Here is a 19,007-nt window from a genome sequence, read left to right as displayed (position 1 = left end):
TAGGAGTGATGCCATTTTATCATTTGAGAGAAAGGTGAAAGAAGATATAGTGGAAGAAGGAATGGAAATAGATGAGGAAGAGGAGTGAGGAATTTCACAGTGAATTGCCTCAATTTTTTTTTCTGTAAAATAAGGGGCAATGTTCTTAACTGAGAGAGTGGGAGTCAAAGGAACTATGGGAAATTTCAGTATGGATGAAAAGGTTTAGAAAATCCTCTGTAGAGAATGGAATATGTTAAGAGAATATATATATATATATATATATTTCCTAAAATTAATGAGGGCCCAGTTAAGGATAAATAACATAAATAACTGTAGAACAGTTACATGATATTCTTCGACATAATTCAGCAGCATGTGTATAGGGCCTAAAGGCAGTGAATAGTAGGAATGATCCAAGACTGAAGTTTGACTGGGCATAACTGCAATATGAGAGAAATGGATAGTGTTGAATCCCTTTTTTCCTGTCTGTCTCTCCACTCCCCTTTCTTCATCTTCTATTTCTATTTCAATCTAGCAGACAGAGGTATGGTTATGGACTGTGGAAAACTTGAAGCTTGACACCAAGCTAGTTGTGTTACCTGGGCAGCATCCCCAGGTAGATCTCAAATACTGAATTCTAAGTATACTAATATGGGTGAACAAAGTTTCCAAAGTAGGAAGAATTTCCAATACTAATAAAATCAAAGATTTAGACAAGGAGATAATGAGGTAATAAAGACAACAATGAGATAAACTATAAAGGCACTTTCTATAATTGGTACTAGGGGAAATAGGAAAGGGACAGTTAAGAATGAATAGCATAGATGTGGTGACAGTGAATACTTTACCTAATGAAATAAATTTTAAAATTATTAGACTCATGGAATATTAGATCTAGAAGGGATCTTAGAAGTCACCTAATCTAACTTCCTTATTTTATACTTGAGGTAATCTAGATCAAGATACATGTGAAGCAACTTTCCTTCCCAAGTAAGTCAGTAGAGTAAGAGGAGTTCAGATCTGTGGCCTTTCAATCCAGACATTATATCCCAATGTCACCACCTTTGTGTGACATAACACTGCTTGGGGATGTGGTGTGAGATCACCTGAATAAACATCCCCACCAGATTCACAAAGGGAGCATTTAACATTGCCTGCCTGTAGATATAATACAGGCTCCACCTCCTTCTTGAAATTCAACCCTATGCTGTGCCTTCCACACTGTGTCCATGGAAATATTCCCACCCACCAGGAAGCATCCATACTTCAAGTGGAAACAACAATCCCATATAAATGATAAATCAGATTACAAAGAAGTTACTCTATGAGCCTAAAATCACATAAATTGGAGGAAAAAGCAAGAAAATAAAACAAAACAATACACACCAAGACTTCTGAAGATGAATCCTAGGCCAGTTCTACAAATTATCTACCAAACGACTTTGTTTTTACTTTCAAAAAATCATTTTGCTCATTTTGTTCAGGAATGGAGGAGAGGCAATAAGTTAAAACATTGCATAGAATGTCAGATTATTTTGACATATTGCTTGGATTTTCCCTTCTACTTTCCCATTTTTCTTTATTTTAAAAAATTATTTGTTATAAGGGGTAGCCTGTCTGGGAAAGGCAGAGACTAGGGAAAATTCAGGTTATATAAAACAAACAAAAAAAATCAATAATTTTTTTAAATCAGATCACTGATGTGCACAACAATTAAAAAATGACTATACATATTGTGGCTCTGGAATGTAATGGAATATTACTATATCACAAGAAATGATTATATTGAACATAAAGAAGAAATGGAAAAGTATATGAATTGATCTTTTTTTTAATCAAACCAGGGGAATTACATACATTATGACTATAACAATATAAATGGAAAAAAACAATCAAAACAAAAACAAAACTGAAAAACCTCGTTAATTATACTGACCAAGTTTGGTTTCAAAGAAAAGAAAATGTATCTTGATACTCTCTTTACAGAAGTGGGGGGCATTGCCCAAACTGATAGACTTGATTGATGTTTTGTTTAATTTTGTTTTACTGCTATTTCCCCCCCTTTTTATTCTTTGTTAGAAAGAATCACTCTCTGATAAGGGAAGAAGGAAGGAATATATTCAGAAATAAACATGATGTAAAAACAAAAAATATTAATATTTTTTTAAAAAATAATTAACATCAATTCATTGCCCACTCAGGCAACAGAAAACAGAAAAAAGAGAGGGGGAGAAATAAAAATGAGAACTCATACACAGAACCTCCTTCCAAAATAAAGACTTTCCACCTCCACTGGGAAGGCAGGCTTTCCAAAAAGAGAAATCCCTCCTCCTAAGACAAAGAATAGCTAGCCCCAACCTGTTTCCAGCAGCAAAGCATTGGTTTTCTTGGATTTCAAAAACAAAGCTACAGTCTCCCACTGCAGTATCCAATTTAATGAAACACTTTTATTCTGCAGTGTACATGAAACCTCATTATAAGGCCTAAGCATTGAGACAGAATCCATTTCCAGTAGATGGGGTTAGTCATTCACCTTGCATTAGCAGAAAGATGGCAACAGAAGGTAAGCAGCAGATTTGCAATCACCAAGGAGCTTCTTGCCTTGAAATTAAAAACAGCATGGGGACACAGCTACAACACAGCCCAGCCTGGTCTTACCAAAGAGCCAGCAACTGCTAGACAGAAGGAGAAGGACTAAGGAAAAGATGGAAGGCCTTCAGTCAAAGACCTGCTTTTAAAATTTATCAATTTGTATTAGAGAAAAATCAGACAGCAGGAAAGGCATAGGAACATTATCAAAAGGTAACTAATATGTGTGTCCCTTTTCAGCCCTGTAAATGTCACCCACTTCAAGCAAATTATTAATGTGATGCTGCAAATTGCTTGAACTTGATTTCATGTAGTCAGATGGGGTCCTTTCACCTAGTAGGTCTCAGTTGGAATTTGTGTGGGAAAAACTAGGAAGTGGAGAGTGAAGTCCAGATAGGTTTGGCCACAGATGTTCTCAGTCAGACCCAGATGAGGTTCTCTTGTACTTTAAATATTAACCTACTGTGGAATTCATAACAATTTTATTAAACTACAAAGAAAGATCGAAGCTATAAATGCTTGTTATTTTTACTAGCTTGCTAAAAGCTTATACAACTTCTTCTAATCTTTTTTTCCCTTATCCCCTTCTTATCTTTCTCTTGTTCCCATCCCAACCATTAGAATTGATCTCTACTTCCTCTGAACTCTCTGTTTATTATTTTTATGAAATATATTCTGGTCTGTATTATAATTAGATGCACTTCTGTCAGTCAAACATAGATTATAAATTCCTCTAAATCAGAAGCACTACATCCTTCTAATACATATTTCACACTTAAGAGTATGCATTTGGAAATGCCTTATTTACAATGGGCATTTAACAAATCTTGACCAAATAAATGGAAAGACCACATTTAAATGACATCATCCAAATATTAGGGTGTATCAGGAATTATAAAAGCATAGGGATGCTTCCATATAAAATAACACTTTATACAACATATTAAAGATGTCTTTTTATCTGTGGTTTTCCATTGATATGTACCATACTCCACTTGGGAATTTTTTATTTTTATACTTTGCTTTGTTTGTTTGTTGTTAGATAGGCTCAAGAAAAGATACTAATGTACTGTTGATAGAGCCATGAAATTGATCCAACCATTCTATAGAATAATGTCCAAATGGGAGCAGCTAGGTGACAGAGTGGATAGAACTCCAGCCCTGAAGTAGGAGGACCTGATTCAAATCTGATCTCAGACACTTAATACTGCCTAGTTGTGTGACCCTGGGCAAGTCACTTAACCCCAATTACCTCAGGAGAAAAAAGAATAATGTCCAAAGGGTTATAAAAATATGCATACTTTTTAATCCATCAATACCACTAATTGGTCTATATCCAAAGAGATCATTTAAAAAGGGAAAGGGATCCACATGTACAAAAATATTTATAACATTTCTTTTTGTGGTGACAAAAAATTAGAAACAGAGAATGTTTGGAGAATGGCTGAACAAGTTGCAGTATATGAATAAAATGGAATACTATTGTGTTATAAGAAATGATGAACAAGTAGATTTCAGAAAAATTGGAAAAGACATAAATGAATTAATGTTGTGAAGTGAGCAGAACCAGAACACTGTATAGAGTAAAATGGTAACATTATGCAATATCAACTATGATAGGCTTAGCTCTTTTCAGCAATACAATGATCCAAGACAATTCCAAAAGATTTGTGATGGAAAATGCTATCCATATTCAGAGAAGGAATTATGGCGTCTGAATGCAAATAAAAGAATACTATTTTCACTTTTTTTAATTTGTTTTTTTGTTTTCTCTTTTTTGTGATTTTTCATGGGAGGCAAGGACAGGGAGGGATGGAGAAAAATGTGGAACTCAAAATACCGTGTTTCCCCGATAATAAGACCTATCCTGAAAATAAGACACCCACATACTCTTTAATATTCCGCTAAAATAAGCCCTCCCCCGAAAATAAGCCCTATCGAACTTACTATGAAAACGGTCATCATGGTGATCCCCTGCGCTATATGCTGCGTAGCGGTACCTTCAGTAAGCAGCGCCGCCCTCCCCTCCCGGGTGAAACGCACGTAGCGCTCCGAGCTGCATCCAATCAGAGCTGCAGCAGTGAGCGCGTCATCCTCTTCTTCCCTGGTGATTTGCTTGCTGGCGCTACTGAGAGCAGCGCCGCGGAGTAGAGCTGAGACAGGACCATCTAAAAACTCGGTAAGTTCAGTAAGCGATGGAGAATAAAATAAGCACTCAGGGGGCATGATGGAGGCTAAAAGGGGCATGATGGAGGCTAAAATGGGCATGATGGAGGATAAAAGGGGCATGATGGAGGATAAAATAAGCCCTCCCCTGAAAATAAGCCCTCTGGTGTTTTTTAGTCCCAAAAAAATAATAAGACAGTGTCTTATTATCGGGGAAACACGGTATTACAAAAATGAATGTTGAATATTTAACATGTATGGGACTACCTGCCATCTAGGGAAGGGGAGGGGAAAAGTTGGAACAGAAAGTTTTGCAAGGGTCAATGTTGAAAAATTATCCATGCATATGTTTTGTATATAAAAAGCTATAATAGAAAATAAAATTTTAAAAAAGAAAAAAATTAAATGAATGTTGAGAACTATTTTTACATGTAATTGGAAAATAAATTCTGTTAAGTTGGAGAAAACAAGAAAAATGTATTTAAAATGTAAATTAATAAAATCTTCCTTTTTGAGTCAGGAAATAGCCTTGGATTGATGTATCTTCCTAAATAAGCAAGGAAAAAAACAAAGAAATGAAGGACCAAAAGAAGTAAAGAAGAAAAAATCCTTAATTTCTACTAAATTATACTCTAGAAAAACCATATTAAGAGGCAATTAAGTAAAAACATTAACCTCCAAATGTGATTTGTTGTTCTGAGATAGCATTACATCTGGAGGTGGTTTGCTTTTTTAGATTCTTTAAAGATAATTAGTAGGTTGTTTTCCTTAACTGTAAAAAGAACTTGATTTCATTAACAAAGTACACATTTCCTTCTCAAATTCTACTTTTTTTTTTTTTACAAACACTACATAAATGATCATCTAAAAGAATGTTCCAGGCTTTCTATATAAAAATTAGAAGCTCTATATTCAAGTTCAAGGGAGAAAATAAATGTACTTAGAAGTATTAGGTGTCAGACACACAACACAGGGAGAAATTCACACCTTACATTTCCTTAGAGAACAGAGTAGCCTACTTTTTACTCAAGAGACAGATTAAGACCTATAAATAAGAGGATTAACTTGTGTAGAATAATAAAAGGAGTATTTATATTAAAATAATAATACTTAGATAACTATCAATATAAGAATACTCTATCCAAGTTCATAGGTATTAGATCTTAAAAGACAGAATTATTATTAACATCATTATTCTTTCCATACAATCAAGAACCTTAAAAATTTTTTTTTAATGAGCTTTTTCTCCACCTTACTTTCAATCAATGATTAAAAGAAAGTTGATTGAGAAAAAAGCAAAAATCTGGAATAGTTCTAATCTAAACTCACTTAACAGAAGAAAGCACTACCAGAGATGTTAAATTCAGTAGTAAGTAGGTATAGAGCTGAAGAACATCATGTCCTCTCTTCTCTGCAATATGAGAAACCAGTTTCCATTTCCCACCAGCAGAGAGATGAAGGGAAAGTTACTCTTTAAGCCACTAAGTGGTGCCTCTAAAGTAGGAGAAGAGGTAAGAGTGAGATGCTGAACTAGAACTTCACGATTTAGCTTCCTATCACACCTTTTTTTTTTTTTTTTTTCCTGAAGACTTCAGAGATTATACAATTCCTTTTCCTTCTGCTGAAATGGAATTAGAAACTTGAAGTTTCTCATTTATGTGAGACTTAACGTTTTGTTTTGTTTTGTTTTGTTTAATTCTAATATCAATGACAAATAGATGGGGGGTATGTTAAAAGACTTCTTTCCCTTTGCTGATCTTTTTTTAAAATGTCATTGAAAAAGTTGCAGTAAATTGAGTTGGTGTCGACAAAAAACAGATTTATCTACATTTTAGAGGAAACACAGATTCAGAATCCTCTAGTAATTTGATCAAAAAGCAAAAGCTTGATAGCAATAATAGGATTGAACCTTGATCGGTAAATAGATGGGAGGCTGAGAATATTTTGCTGGATGAGGACAAAATGAAAGGGAGCTTTGAATCTGAACATCTCAGCAATCTCAAGACTCCACCCCAGACTGATTCTAAGTTGAAATGAGAAAAAGGGGAGAGGGAAAGAGAAGGATGAGGAGGAATGTTGAATTCTAGAAAGGAGCAAACTGAAGAGGGAGAAAAGAAAGAAAAGTGAAGATAAGGAAAACTCTTAGCAACAACAGTGAAAAGAGGAATTCTGCTAAGGCTTTATATGCATACATACATATATATATATATATATATATATATATATATATATATATATATATATATATATATATAATCAATTAACATCTATTAAGCACTTATGTTGTTAAGACACTGTTAGGCAATGAAGATAAAAAAGTATACATGCATACACACATAAGTACAATATGTAAATACATAAGTAAACAATAATTTTAGAGAGAAAGACACTAGCAGTTGAAGTTTAAGAAAGGGATTACATTATGCATAAAGTGACATGAGTCGAGGAAAGTACTAGCTAAGCCAACCTACACTACATTTTCATCAGTACAGTACCAACCAAATATGGAGTGATGCTAAGATAGCAGGTCAGAATATAAAACAATTGCTCCAGATTCCTGGCATTTACATAAGCCAACTGAAGCAGCAGCAACAGGAAAAGCCATTAAGGTGCTTTATATACTTTTCTAGAAGATATCCCCAGCACCTGCTTTGTGTTATCAGGAGGGATAACTGAGACGTGACTATTGTAAGGGGAGGCATGTTAGGAATCTTGATTAGCAATGATCACTCAGCATGTGTTTCTACAGCAACAAATCATACCACATTAGATGAATCTATCACAGCAAAATCTCCCCTTTGTTTCAAGGTCGATATGTTCATTTGTCTCTTGCATGCCCTAGCTGGTAGGGCAGTGGGGAAGAAGGAGGGAGAAAGAAATTTTCTCTCAGGAATTTGCAGAGATTGTTATTTCTATCCCTGTTTATTAACTTAAAGCATATAAAGGAGCCATTCACCATTAACACAAAGCAGAGATCGAACTTCCATCTATCATTCATTTTATCTTCTTTGACTAAGATGCTTAATCTCTCTGTCTCTCTCCTATTCATGAGTGACTAGGGTTTTGATCATCTTCTAGCAGTTACACTCACCAACAGGGCACTGAATGAGCCAAAAGATAGACTTTAAGGCATGCCAAAGGCTTACTACCAAAGTGGAAAAGCTGCATTGATTCTGTAGATCTCTGCATTATTGATGTAAAGGCAACTAGTGCTATAAATGGCAATTCATTAATTGCATCAGTACCAGAATTTTTTTCCCCCTTCAAATATTTTGCAGCATAAGGTGAAATTGTTAGAGGTTTGGTAATATTCTCTCCTTTCCCAGTTATTACATGGATAGTAGGAGAGTAAACAATTAACTATAGAATTCCCAAATCTTTCACATGTAACTTTCATCAGTTCCTTTCTTTATAAAATATGTTTATGGGGAGAAAGTCCCCCTTGTTTTCTGTATAATATCTGGCAACTATAGAATAGAAAAATCTGTTTTGAATTACTTATATCCCTTTCAAGGAATATGTTCTCCTTGAAATGCAAATTAAGACAACTCTGAGATACCAACTACCCACCTCTCAGATTGGCTAAGATGATAGGAAATGATAATGATCAATATTGGAGGAGATGTGGGAAACCTGGGACACTGATTCATTGTTGGAGGAATTGTGAACAGAGCCAACCATTCTGGAGAGCAATTTGGAACTATGCTCAAAAAGTTATCAAACTATACATACAATGTTTCTACTGGGATTATATCCCAAAGAAATCTTAAAGGAGGGAAAGAGACTCACATGTGCAAAAATGTTTGTGGCAGCTCTTTTAGTAGTGGCAAGAAACTAGAAACTGAGTGGATGCCCATCAATTGGAGAAAGGCTGAATAAATTATGGTATGTGAATGTTACAGAATACTATTGTTCTGTAAGAAACAACCAGCCTTGATGATTTCAGAGAGGCTTGGAAAGACTTACATGAACTGATGCTAAGTGAAATGAGCAGAACCAGATCACTATACATGGCAACAACAAAACTACACAAACGATCAATTCTGATGGACGTGGCTCTCTTCAACAATGAGATGACTTAAATCAGTTCTATTTGTTCAGTGATGAAGACAGCCATCTATACCCAGAGAGAGGATTGTGGGAGCTGAGTGTGGACCACAACATGGCACTCTCATTCTCTCTGTTGTTGTTTGCTTGCATTTTGTTTTCTTTCTCAGTTTTTTCTTCCTCCTTGATCCAATTTTTCTAGTGCAGCAAGATAACTGTGTAAATATATATACATGTATTGGATTTAACATACATTTTAACATATTCAACATGTATTAGACTACTTGCCATCTAGGGGGTGAGGGAAGAAGGGGAAAATTTGGAACAAAAGATCTTGCAATGGTCAATGTTTAAAAATTACCCATGCATCTGTTTTTATAAATAAAAACTTTAATAAAACAACAAAGTTAGGAAAGAGAACTACTAGGATTGATTGAATATTGTGCCTTAACATGGAACAATGGGAGGAAAGGAGAGGAAGATAAGAGAGGGGGATACTAAGAAAAGAGAAGAGAGACAAAGAGAGAGGGAGGGGGGAAAGAAAGGAGAGAGAGAGAGAGAGAGAGAGAGAGAGAGAGAGAGAGAGAGAGAGAGAGAGAGGGAAAAGAGAGAGAGAGAGAGAGGGAAAAGAGAGAGAGAGAGAGAGAGAGAGAGAGAGAGAGAGAGAGAGAGAGAAACAGAGAAACAGAGAAAAGTAGACACACATAGAGAGGTAAACAGAGAGAGAGATAGACAGAGAGACAGAGAAATAAGAGACAGAAAGAGAAAGAAACAGAAACAGAGAGAAAGGGACCATATCTTAAAGGTCAAGATTTGACTTGTTAGTAATGTCATAATCAACTGTCTTTATGAAATTGGATCACTGTTCAAGTAAAGAAAACACTGCACAAACATATATGTATATATGTATGTGTATATACATAAATATACATGCATACATAAGGATAAAAATGATACTGCATCTGATCATAAATGTTTCCATCTCTTCTTTTAAAAAATGAAATGTCCTGAAAATGCAAGATAGAAAAAGTATACATTTACTATAATTTCAATAAAAATTTTAGTTATCTGAATGATAGTTATCCTAAAAAAGAAACTGAAATATTTCAGGAACCACTTTGGCAACCCAGTATTTGATTTTTTTGTCAAGTGCAAAGGCATGAGCCAGAGGTTAGTTGAGAAGGCAAGTTTATTTGCTAAACCTTAGAGAAGAATGTTATATTAAAGTTGTAATACTTCAGAAAACTGCAATAAAAATCAAAAGAAAAAAAATCGGTTTAAAAAAAAAAAGAAATCTGTTCTCCTTGAAGGAAGTGAGAATGTTTAACCTGAGAAAAGACTTAGAATAGGGAGGAAAAGGGAATAACTATCTTTAATAATAATCTTTTAATGTCTTTAATAATATCTTCAATAATAATCTTTATCAATAATCCCTTTAGATCTTTAATAATAATCTTTATTAATAATCTTTTGATATCTTTTAAAATAACTTTATATTTCAAGTGTCATTATGTAGAATAAGAATTAAGCATTGTTCTTGGATACAAAAAAGCAGAAGTAGGATTAATGAGCAGAAATTATAGGTCATATAAAAGAAGAACTTTCTAACAATTAGAACTATCTACAATTGGAATAGCCCCCTGTGGGAGACAGTAAGCTCCCCATCACTGAGATCTACAGGCAGAGGTTAGATTCAGGAATAGAACAAAGGAGCTTCATATCTTTAGAAAGATTGAACTAGAAGAACTCAGAAGATCTCTTACAGCTCTCAGATTCTATAATGTATGAAAAATTTAAAAGATTATGTTTGGGTGCTCTCAGCAGTTAGAAATTGTAGAGGATTGATTACTATAAAAACTTGAATAAATAGGATAAAATCAGAACTTCAGTAAATGAGAGAGCCAGTTTTAAAATTAGGAAGTGAAGAATTTGACATCTTTTAACTGAGATAAAGGAGAAAGAAATCTGAACACTAGGCAATAGATGTTCGTACAAATTTTTTTAAAAATCAATTCAGACTAATGAGAAAAAAATGGAAGGAGATCTAGATATGGAGAACTTTTTCCCATTTATAAAAGGAAGAACTACTCTAGGAAAAATATTTGGAATAAAAATTTCAGGTAATCTAAGTATTTTAGGGAAATGTAATAATTATGAAATTATGAAATATAAAAATTATGAAGATCTGGCTTCCCATAATAAATATAGATCAAAATCAATCAGTTAGAAAGTTTCCAGTAAGCAGTGCTATACGAAGTCTACATTTGGGGAATTAAAAGTGGTATAAAATAGTCACTTCATTTATGTCAAAGACAGGAATAAATATGAGCATGATTTGCTGAGAGAACAGCGAGTAGGCCAATGTGATTGGAGTAGGGAGTTTATACAGGGTATAGTATAAGACAAAGAAATAAAGAAGACAGGTTGGCAAAAACAATTGTGAAAATGAGGGTAATGACACGTTAAGAGCTATGTCCAATTTTTAGAGAGATAAGTAGATGGATGGATAGATAGATATATGTATATGTGTATATATACATACAGAGAGGAGTGAAAGAGAGATGGACAGAGAGACACACAGAGGTAGACAAAGAATACAATTATTATTTCCATTTTGGCTTTAAAAAGCTTTCTTAGAAAAAGGAGCCCCCCCAGCTCTAGAAATTAAATATGGTCAGCTATAGGTGATGTTTAAACTGATCTCTTGCACAGACCTGGATTCATTCTCTCACAAAACAAAAGAAGTAGTCTTTGCTAAGCTAAGCTCTTTTAGAATGACAAATGAAAGAGGTTTAAAAAAAAAAAAACCTCTAGTCTTGATCAACTGGAAAGAACTAAAAGCACAAAAAATCTATTTCAAAGACCTACAGTAGGAACAGTCCAAGGCAATAGGCTGTCACTAACAAATTATAATTTTTTTAAGATCCAACAGTTAAGGTGTTCTCAAGTAAATAGATGGCTCAGCAACATTTTTAACAATTACTTTATTTCTAAATACTCAGGGAATTAAATTTGATCAATATTTTTATATATTAGGAGTAAAAGCTTTATTATAACTCCTCTCTTCCTCCAAAATAATAATAGTATTCTCTTCATTCTCTACTCCCATTTCATTCCCAATTTTATTATCTTTCTTAGCTATAGAAAAGCTGGGGAAAATTCTTTTCAAATAAATTTTTTTAATTCAATGGTCAAAGGGAAAGATAAAGGAATAGATTAAGTATTAGTCACATAATCAATCAGGTCTACTAAGCCAAATAACATTTCATTTCAAAGTTAATTTTATAAGATTCAATTTTCATGAAATGGGTTCAATAAAAAACTTTATGGTGTCTTGAGTCTTTAAGGCTAGAAAGAATTTCAGTGATCCTTTGATACAACTGCTCATTTCACAGAAGAGAAAACTAAGATTCAGATTAACAAAAGTTACAATTCTACAGTATTAGTAAAAACAATATTAAATGATGAAAACTTCTGGAATGCACAAGCAAATTTTATTAAGAGCCCACTTAAAATACAAGGCATTATATTAAGCACAAGAGTATATAGGCAAAAAGAGTTTTTGCCTTCCTAGAATTTAGTTCCAATTAGAGGAAGAAAATATATAGACTTTTTAAAAGGTAGTACAATATAGACAGTGTTTGGGACTTCAGGGGAGGGAGCGATCACTTTGGCCTGATGTCAAAAGATGATAGATTAGAGCTATAAGTGATCTTGAAGTAATCAAATTCAACCCTCTTTATAGATAGTAACTTGATCACATGAGTAGTAAATATCAAAGGCAGAACTTGAACCCACATCTTCCTGATTCTATGCTCAGCATCTTTTATACTACATTATTCATAATTACAAAAGACTTCACACATTCTGGAGAGCAATTTGGAACTATGCTCAAAAAGTTATCCAACTGTGCATACCCTTTGATCCAGCAGTAGTGCTACTGGGTTTGTATTCCAAAGAGATCTTAAAGAAGAGAAAGGGACCTGTATGTGCAAGAATGTTTGTGGCAGCTCTCTTTGTGGTGGCTAGAATCTGAAAAATGACTGGATGCTCATCAATTAGAGAATGGCTGAATAAATTGTGGTATATGAATATTATGGAATATTATTGTTTTGTAAGAAATGTCCGACAGGATGATTTCAGAAAGGTCTGGAGAGACTTACATGATCTGATACTGAGTGAAATGAGCAGGACCAGGAGATTGTTGTATACTTCAACAACAATACTGTATGATGATCAATTCTGATGGATGTGGCCATTTTCAACAATGTGATGAACCAAATCAGTTCCAATAGAGCAGTAATGAACTGAACCAGCTACATCCAGCGAGAGAACTCTAGGAAATTATTATGAACCACTACATAGAATTCCCAATCCCTCTGATTTTGTCTGCCTGCATTTTTGATTTCCTTCACAGGCTAATTGTACACTATTTCAAAGTCTGATTCTTTTTTTTTTTTTTTTACAGCAAAACAACTATTTGGACATATGTGTGTGTGTGTGTGTGTGTGTGTGTATATATATATATATATATACAGTAATTTATACTTTATCATAGTTAACATCTATTGGTCAACCTGCCATCTGGGGGGGGGAAGGAGGGGAAAAATTAGAACAAAAGGTTTGGCAATTGTCAATGTTGTAAAATTACCCATGCATGTATCTTGTAAATAAAAATTATTAATAAAAAAACAAAAGACTTCACAAAAGTGAAATTAAGACAGAAATAATTTGTCCATCACCTCATTCCCATAAATGTGATATGCCCAGAGTCATAATGCCAGTGGAATGTCCAAAAATACAAACTCATATTTCCTGACTCATAACAGGGTTCTTTGCTCTACAATTTGATAAAGAATGGACATTTACATAGTTAGGGGAGAAATGCAGAGATGACATTTGCAAGATCTTTCTATCCTATTTGTTAGCCTACACTTCCCTGAAGGCAAAAGAAAAAAAAACCTTCAACTTTGTGATGCAATTATAGAAATAGATAACACCCCTGGGGTTCTGAATTTGGAGCACTGCTCATTCAACTGTATTTCAATTACTCACTTTTGTTCCTTAGTAACAGCCAACATTATTTGGTAGTTATAGCTCCTCTATCATCCTTCTCTTCCTTCTCATTGTCCCCCCTGCCACCTTACATACACACACCACTATCACTATCACCACTCCAGAAAAACAAAGGAGTGAGTTTCTAGACAGGAGGTTTCCTCATGCCTGCATAGACACTGAAACTGTCTTCTAGCTCTAAAATAATTCAGGTGCAATCCATGGATCTACTCAGCATACAAAGTATATCTACAGCTCGCCAGAACTTTAATTTCTTTTAATTATATAAAATGAATTGAGTTGTGGGAAGATCTCCAGTATGACAAGTCATTCCTTGACCTATAAAACCTGCTACCTCACCTCTCCTCTCCCATTTCTAATGAAGTATTTACTGGCAAAAATATAGTCAATAGTAACCAGAATGTATTAAGTACCAAAACTCTGGTCAGTCCTTTTAAAAAAGCATTATTAGACAGGTTATTGTACATTATACTATCGAGTCCATCACAGTAGGCCTGAAAGGAACATTAGAATCTTATCTAATCGAAAGCACTAATTCTTAAAAAATGGGGAAAGCTGAGACCCAGAAAGGTCAAGTGACCTGTGGAACCTTATATAAAATAGTTAATAAAATAAGTGTATTGAATTGGTTTTCAGTTATGATGGAATCTAAAAGTTATATTTTTTGATTAAGATGGTCTGGTGAGTCATTACTGTAGAGTGGATAATAATCACTCATTATCCAGGATGTGTAAAAATTCATTCCATAGTAAAGAATTCCAGAACTGTATTCAAATACTCCTCTTCCTCAATAGGGGTTATCTGTTCTTCGGTATCCCCAACTCCACATTTACAAAAGCAGCTAAAAGGATCTCTCAAAGACTATTTAACAAGGACTGAAATTTGGTTCAAAGAAATCTAGATTCCAATCTATCTTCTGTAACTTACCTCTACCTGGAAGAAGATACTTCAAGTGAGTCTCAGTTTCCTCATCTGTAAACTGACTTAACACCATTTTATTATAGGATTATAATAAGCATTAAACTTATATATTTCAGATATTATTACCAATTATTGTACTTCCTTTCATCCAGAGTACTTTCTACTTATTAAAATTAATATTGATTGGAATATTTGCATTAATGAGCATATAATGATGCACTGACTGGTCTGACCCTAAAATATCTCCAGACCTCAAGTAAAAGGGTCTGGCAAATATTTCTATGACTAATCCTTAGTCTAAGATCAAATTGTTTAAAAAAGAAACACAATTCCATTCTTAATTATTTCAATAAGCTTGTTATAGAGAGAAAAATGTGTTACAGAAAGAACAATGGACTTGGAATTACACCTTAATTTGGATTTGGATTCTGCCACATATCAGTGTAACCCTGAGAAAATAAGTCATTTAACCTCCCAAAAAGGAAGATTTTGATTCAATTAGACATGTCCAAAAGGAAAATGAGCTGCCTAGTGAGTTTCTCATCCTTGGAAATTTTCAAGTATAAAATGGATGCCTGCTTGGCTGGGATAATGTAGGGAAGACTCAAGCTGAGGTATGGGTTGGACTACATTGATTGCATGATTGCTGTACAAAGACAGCATGGATTAACAACAATTTATATGATACTTTAAGGTTTACAAAGTAACTTTACATACATCACCTCATATGATTCAAGTACAAATCCTATGAGGTCAGTATTATGTGTTTGTGTTATGGTGTTCATTTTACAGAATAGGAAAATAGGATTCAAAGAAGTTACGTAAATTGCCTAAGGCCACACACTTAAATAGCCCGGAAAGAAGGATACAGACTCAGAACTCTCCTAATTCTAAGTGTGGCACTCTTTCTACTTCAGAGCTTCTTCTCCATATTCTAGTGGAAAGAACTCTAGAGTTATTGGGTAATTGAATTCCAGCTGTGACACTAGTTATTTGACTATGGGTAAGTAACTAATTTTCTCAGCAAGTTAAGTTTCTTCTTATTTAAAATGGGGAAAATAATAACTTCTACTACTACCTCCTCTCACAGGATTACAGTAAGGAAGAACTTTGTAAACAATAACAAAGAAAGATACATAAATGCATCTTTAATTTTGCAGCAGAGGTAGAAACTTAAGGGATGGCAAGTTTTGTACCCTTGCCAAGAGAATTTTAAAAATCACAACAGCCAAGAATTACTGTAGAATATCTCTTTTTCAATAGTTTTAATAAATATTTGATAATCGTTTATCCCCTCCAATTGGGGTCCGTCCCAATAAACAAAGACTAAAATATCTTTCCGACCTGCTCCAAGGCAGATACATTCTAAAAATGTTCAACCACAGATTCTTTCCCCAGTAAGGTCACACGATTTTATGAGTAGTTTGAAAAGAAGGGGAAGGGGGAATAAATGGGGATAGAAGTCAAGACTATCCTCTATCAGAAGCTGGTCTCCATCTTCCTTCAAGTATAGATAGATCCTATCCTGCAAGTGAGAAACATATGAAGAAACATGAAGCCCTATTTGAAGGGACTGCGGCACAGAAAGCCATCATCTCTTTAGCAGATGGAGCAACATAGCCATCTCAAATTTACCCCTCTGGTTCCCCGGAACTGACAATAACAGCCATCTTCCTAGTACCTCCTCGGTATATTGTTATCTGCCAATCGACCTAAATACATCAGCAATTTGCGGGTGGTAGGGTGGGGGAACCGGTGTGTATGGTGGGGGAGGGAGAGTCAGAGAGAGAGAGAGAGAGCATGCTCAGTGATCAAGATGACATCAGCTTAATCAATGCTGGGAAGCTGCACCAGCAATCTAGAGAAAGCTGCCAAGAACGTGTCAATGGAGACTGAAAGGTTCGATCAATTCCAGTCCCTTCCCTGGGAGTACAAAGGGAGCAGAATCAGACACCCTGGGAACAAGCATTGTGGGAATGAGTGGAGGGACAGACAGGATCACAGGAATAGCAGACTAGGCTCTCTTTTATTCCTTGATCCGAAAGTAGTCATACTATCATCTCCTTCTCCCAGGAGTCAGGACTCTTGAAAGAGTGAAACATCTAAATTGGAGAGGGAAGAAAGGACGCGCAGCAGAAAGTAACTTCTGCACTTTCCAGTCGGGGAGGGAGGTTGGTTGCATTCTCATCACCTCTAGCATCCTTTCTTTAACTGCTCACCGCAAACCTTCCCTTCACTGGGGGCACACCCCTGGCCTCCGGGAATAAAGAAAAGGGGGAAAGAGGGGAAAGCGGGAGGGGGAGAGAGGAGGAGGAATGGGGAGCATGCACTATCCTCCCTCATTCCTCTCCGTTCCCCGCCTCCTAGCAGCAGAGGGACCACCCCTTGACTGAGAGGAGGAGTGGGGAAAGACACCTGACCTTCCCGGCTGAGCCTCCAGCACTACCTCAGTGCTGTTCCTCAGCTCACCCTGCTGTGATCAAGGTGAAAGGCATCAGGGAGCCGCGTTTTACACCGCGGATGGGATTTCAGATCCACTAACCTATTTGTGTCCCTCTATTTTCTTCTCCCTGAAGAAGTGCTAACTAATACATACATGCTTGGATAATAAGCGGGAGGGGGATTTAATACTTATTTTAAAAGGTGGGGGACACAAGTAAATCTCGGTCCGCCCATCCCCCTCCAACACTTGTACAAGGGTCGGTACAGCTGGGGCCGGGCAAGGGAACAATGGGGTCCAGCTCCGGCCCCCCGCTGTTTCCCCTGAGCGCCCCCCAGCCCCAAGCGGGGAACAATGGCGACCGCGAGAGCAGGTCTCTGCCCACCTCCCTCCCTATCCCTCCTCCCAACCCTGCCCTGCTGCTTGCCCCCGAGGGCCCGGGAGGGAACAATGAAGCTGGTTGGGGGGTAGTAGTGCGGGTGGCCAGGGGGTGACCTGTTTCTCCTCAGTTCCGGCCACGAGAAACTGCCGGGCAGGAATGTCAGAAGAGGTGGTGGGAGCACCTCCCGTCGGGGGGAGGGGAAAAGTGAGGGACAAGAGGGAAGAAAAGGGGAAAATTCAACCGAAACTTACCCCTATGACCACCGTCTCATCTCCTTTAAATTTGGGGATGAATTTGTCCCCTCTGAGGATCTCCGCTTCATTCAAAGGCCGGAACCGGCACATCACTTTGATGCTGCATTCAGAGGGGTCCGCCATCTCAGCCGGCTGTGGGCGAGGGCAAGGGCTGGCAGGGGGGATGGGGTGGGTGGGGTAAGGGGGACAGGAGGGTCACTGGAGCTAGGGGTGGGAAATATCCAGCCAGCAACCGAGCCACGTCCCAGTGCGGCCCGACGGGGTCCAGCGCGCGTACTTTTTAGCAGGTCATTGCGAACTCTTCAAGCTTGGCAGTTCCCGAGAAATGGAAACAGAGCAAAGCATTCAATCCCTTCTGCCCCAACCTCGGGCCAGGCTACAAATCTGCCTCTTCTCCCCCCTCCCCAGTTCCCTTTCCCTCCCTCTCTGGTACTGCAGGCCTGGGGAGGCTACTGCAAGTGAGGGAGGGGATGTCTCCAAAGGACACCCAGAGTCTCTGCTCCTTTCAGATCTCAGAGGTTCCTACGGGCGCTGCCATCCTGCATCAGCACCAACTACCTTCCCTCGCCCCTGTTCCTCCTACTACTTTCCCCTCCCTTCTACCATCCCCTCCCCCTTCCAAGGGCTTTATGACTTCACTGCACAGACTCCACCCAAGCCTCACTTCTTCCCAGGCTCTGGAGCGACTGAGTCGATGGGCATGCTGGGAATTGTAGTCTCTCTGTCTGCAGGTAGACTGGACCTTGATCACTTGGGTTGAGTTTTCAAAGGCTGAGATTGTCTTAGACCCGGTCGGAATTCCGGGAAGACTAGGTCTTCATTGTCCAAGTCAAGCAGGGGGTGATAGGGTAGTCATATAAAACATTCAAGTAAATAAAATTTCTATGACTTTCCTTTAAGCATGTATTAAACACTACTGTCCAATAGACAAAAGCCTTAATGGAGAATTTTCTTGAAGCTGGAACTTTTTTGGATGCCATACTAAAAAAGAGTTGACATTTCAGTAGCCCTTCCCCTTGCCAAGGCCAACTCCCTACTTTGTCCCTTGATCCCACCCCTTCCATCATTTCTGGTTCAATTCTTCTCTTCCTATTCCTCCTCCTTTTCTAACTTTTCATCTATCCCTATCTACTAATTCCTTCTCTACTAA

The 19,007-nt window shown here is 36.8% G+C and overlaps 1 protein-coding gene across 1 annotated transcript in view; it reads right to left on the bottom strand.

Annotated features, from left to right (window-relative positions):
• Nucleotides 1–18,519, bottom strand: part of KIF5C (kinesin family member 5C) — a 187,677-nt gene extending 169,158 nt beyond the window's left edge. The window contains 1 exon segment of the mRNA XM_074302183.1: nt 17,855–18,519. Coding sequence (XP_074158284.1) covers nt 17,855–17,980 — 126 coding nt within the window. The 5' untranslated portion in view covers nt 17,981–18,519.
• Nucleotides 18,520–19,007: the final 488 nt, after the last annotated feature.

Source organism: Sminthopsis crassicaudata, chromosome 3, assembly GCF_048593235.1.
Source record: "Sminthopsis crassicaudata isolate SCR6 chromosome 3, ASM4859323v1, whole genome shotgun sequence".
NCBI lineage: Eukaryota > Metazoa > Chordata > Mammalia > Dasyuromorphia > Dasyuridae > Sminthopsis > Sminthopsis crassicaudata.
Note: the sequence above shows the minus strand (reverse complement) of the source record. Positions and strands in the feature narration are given on the sequence as shown.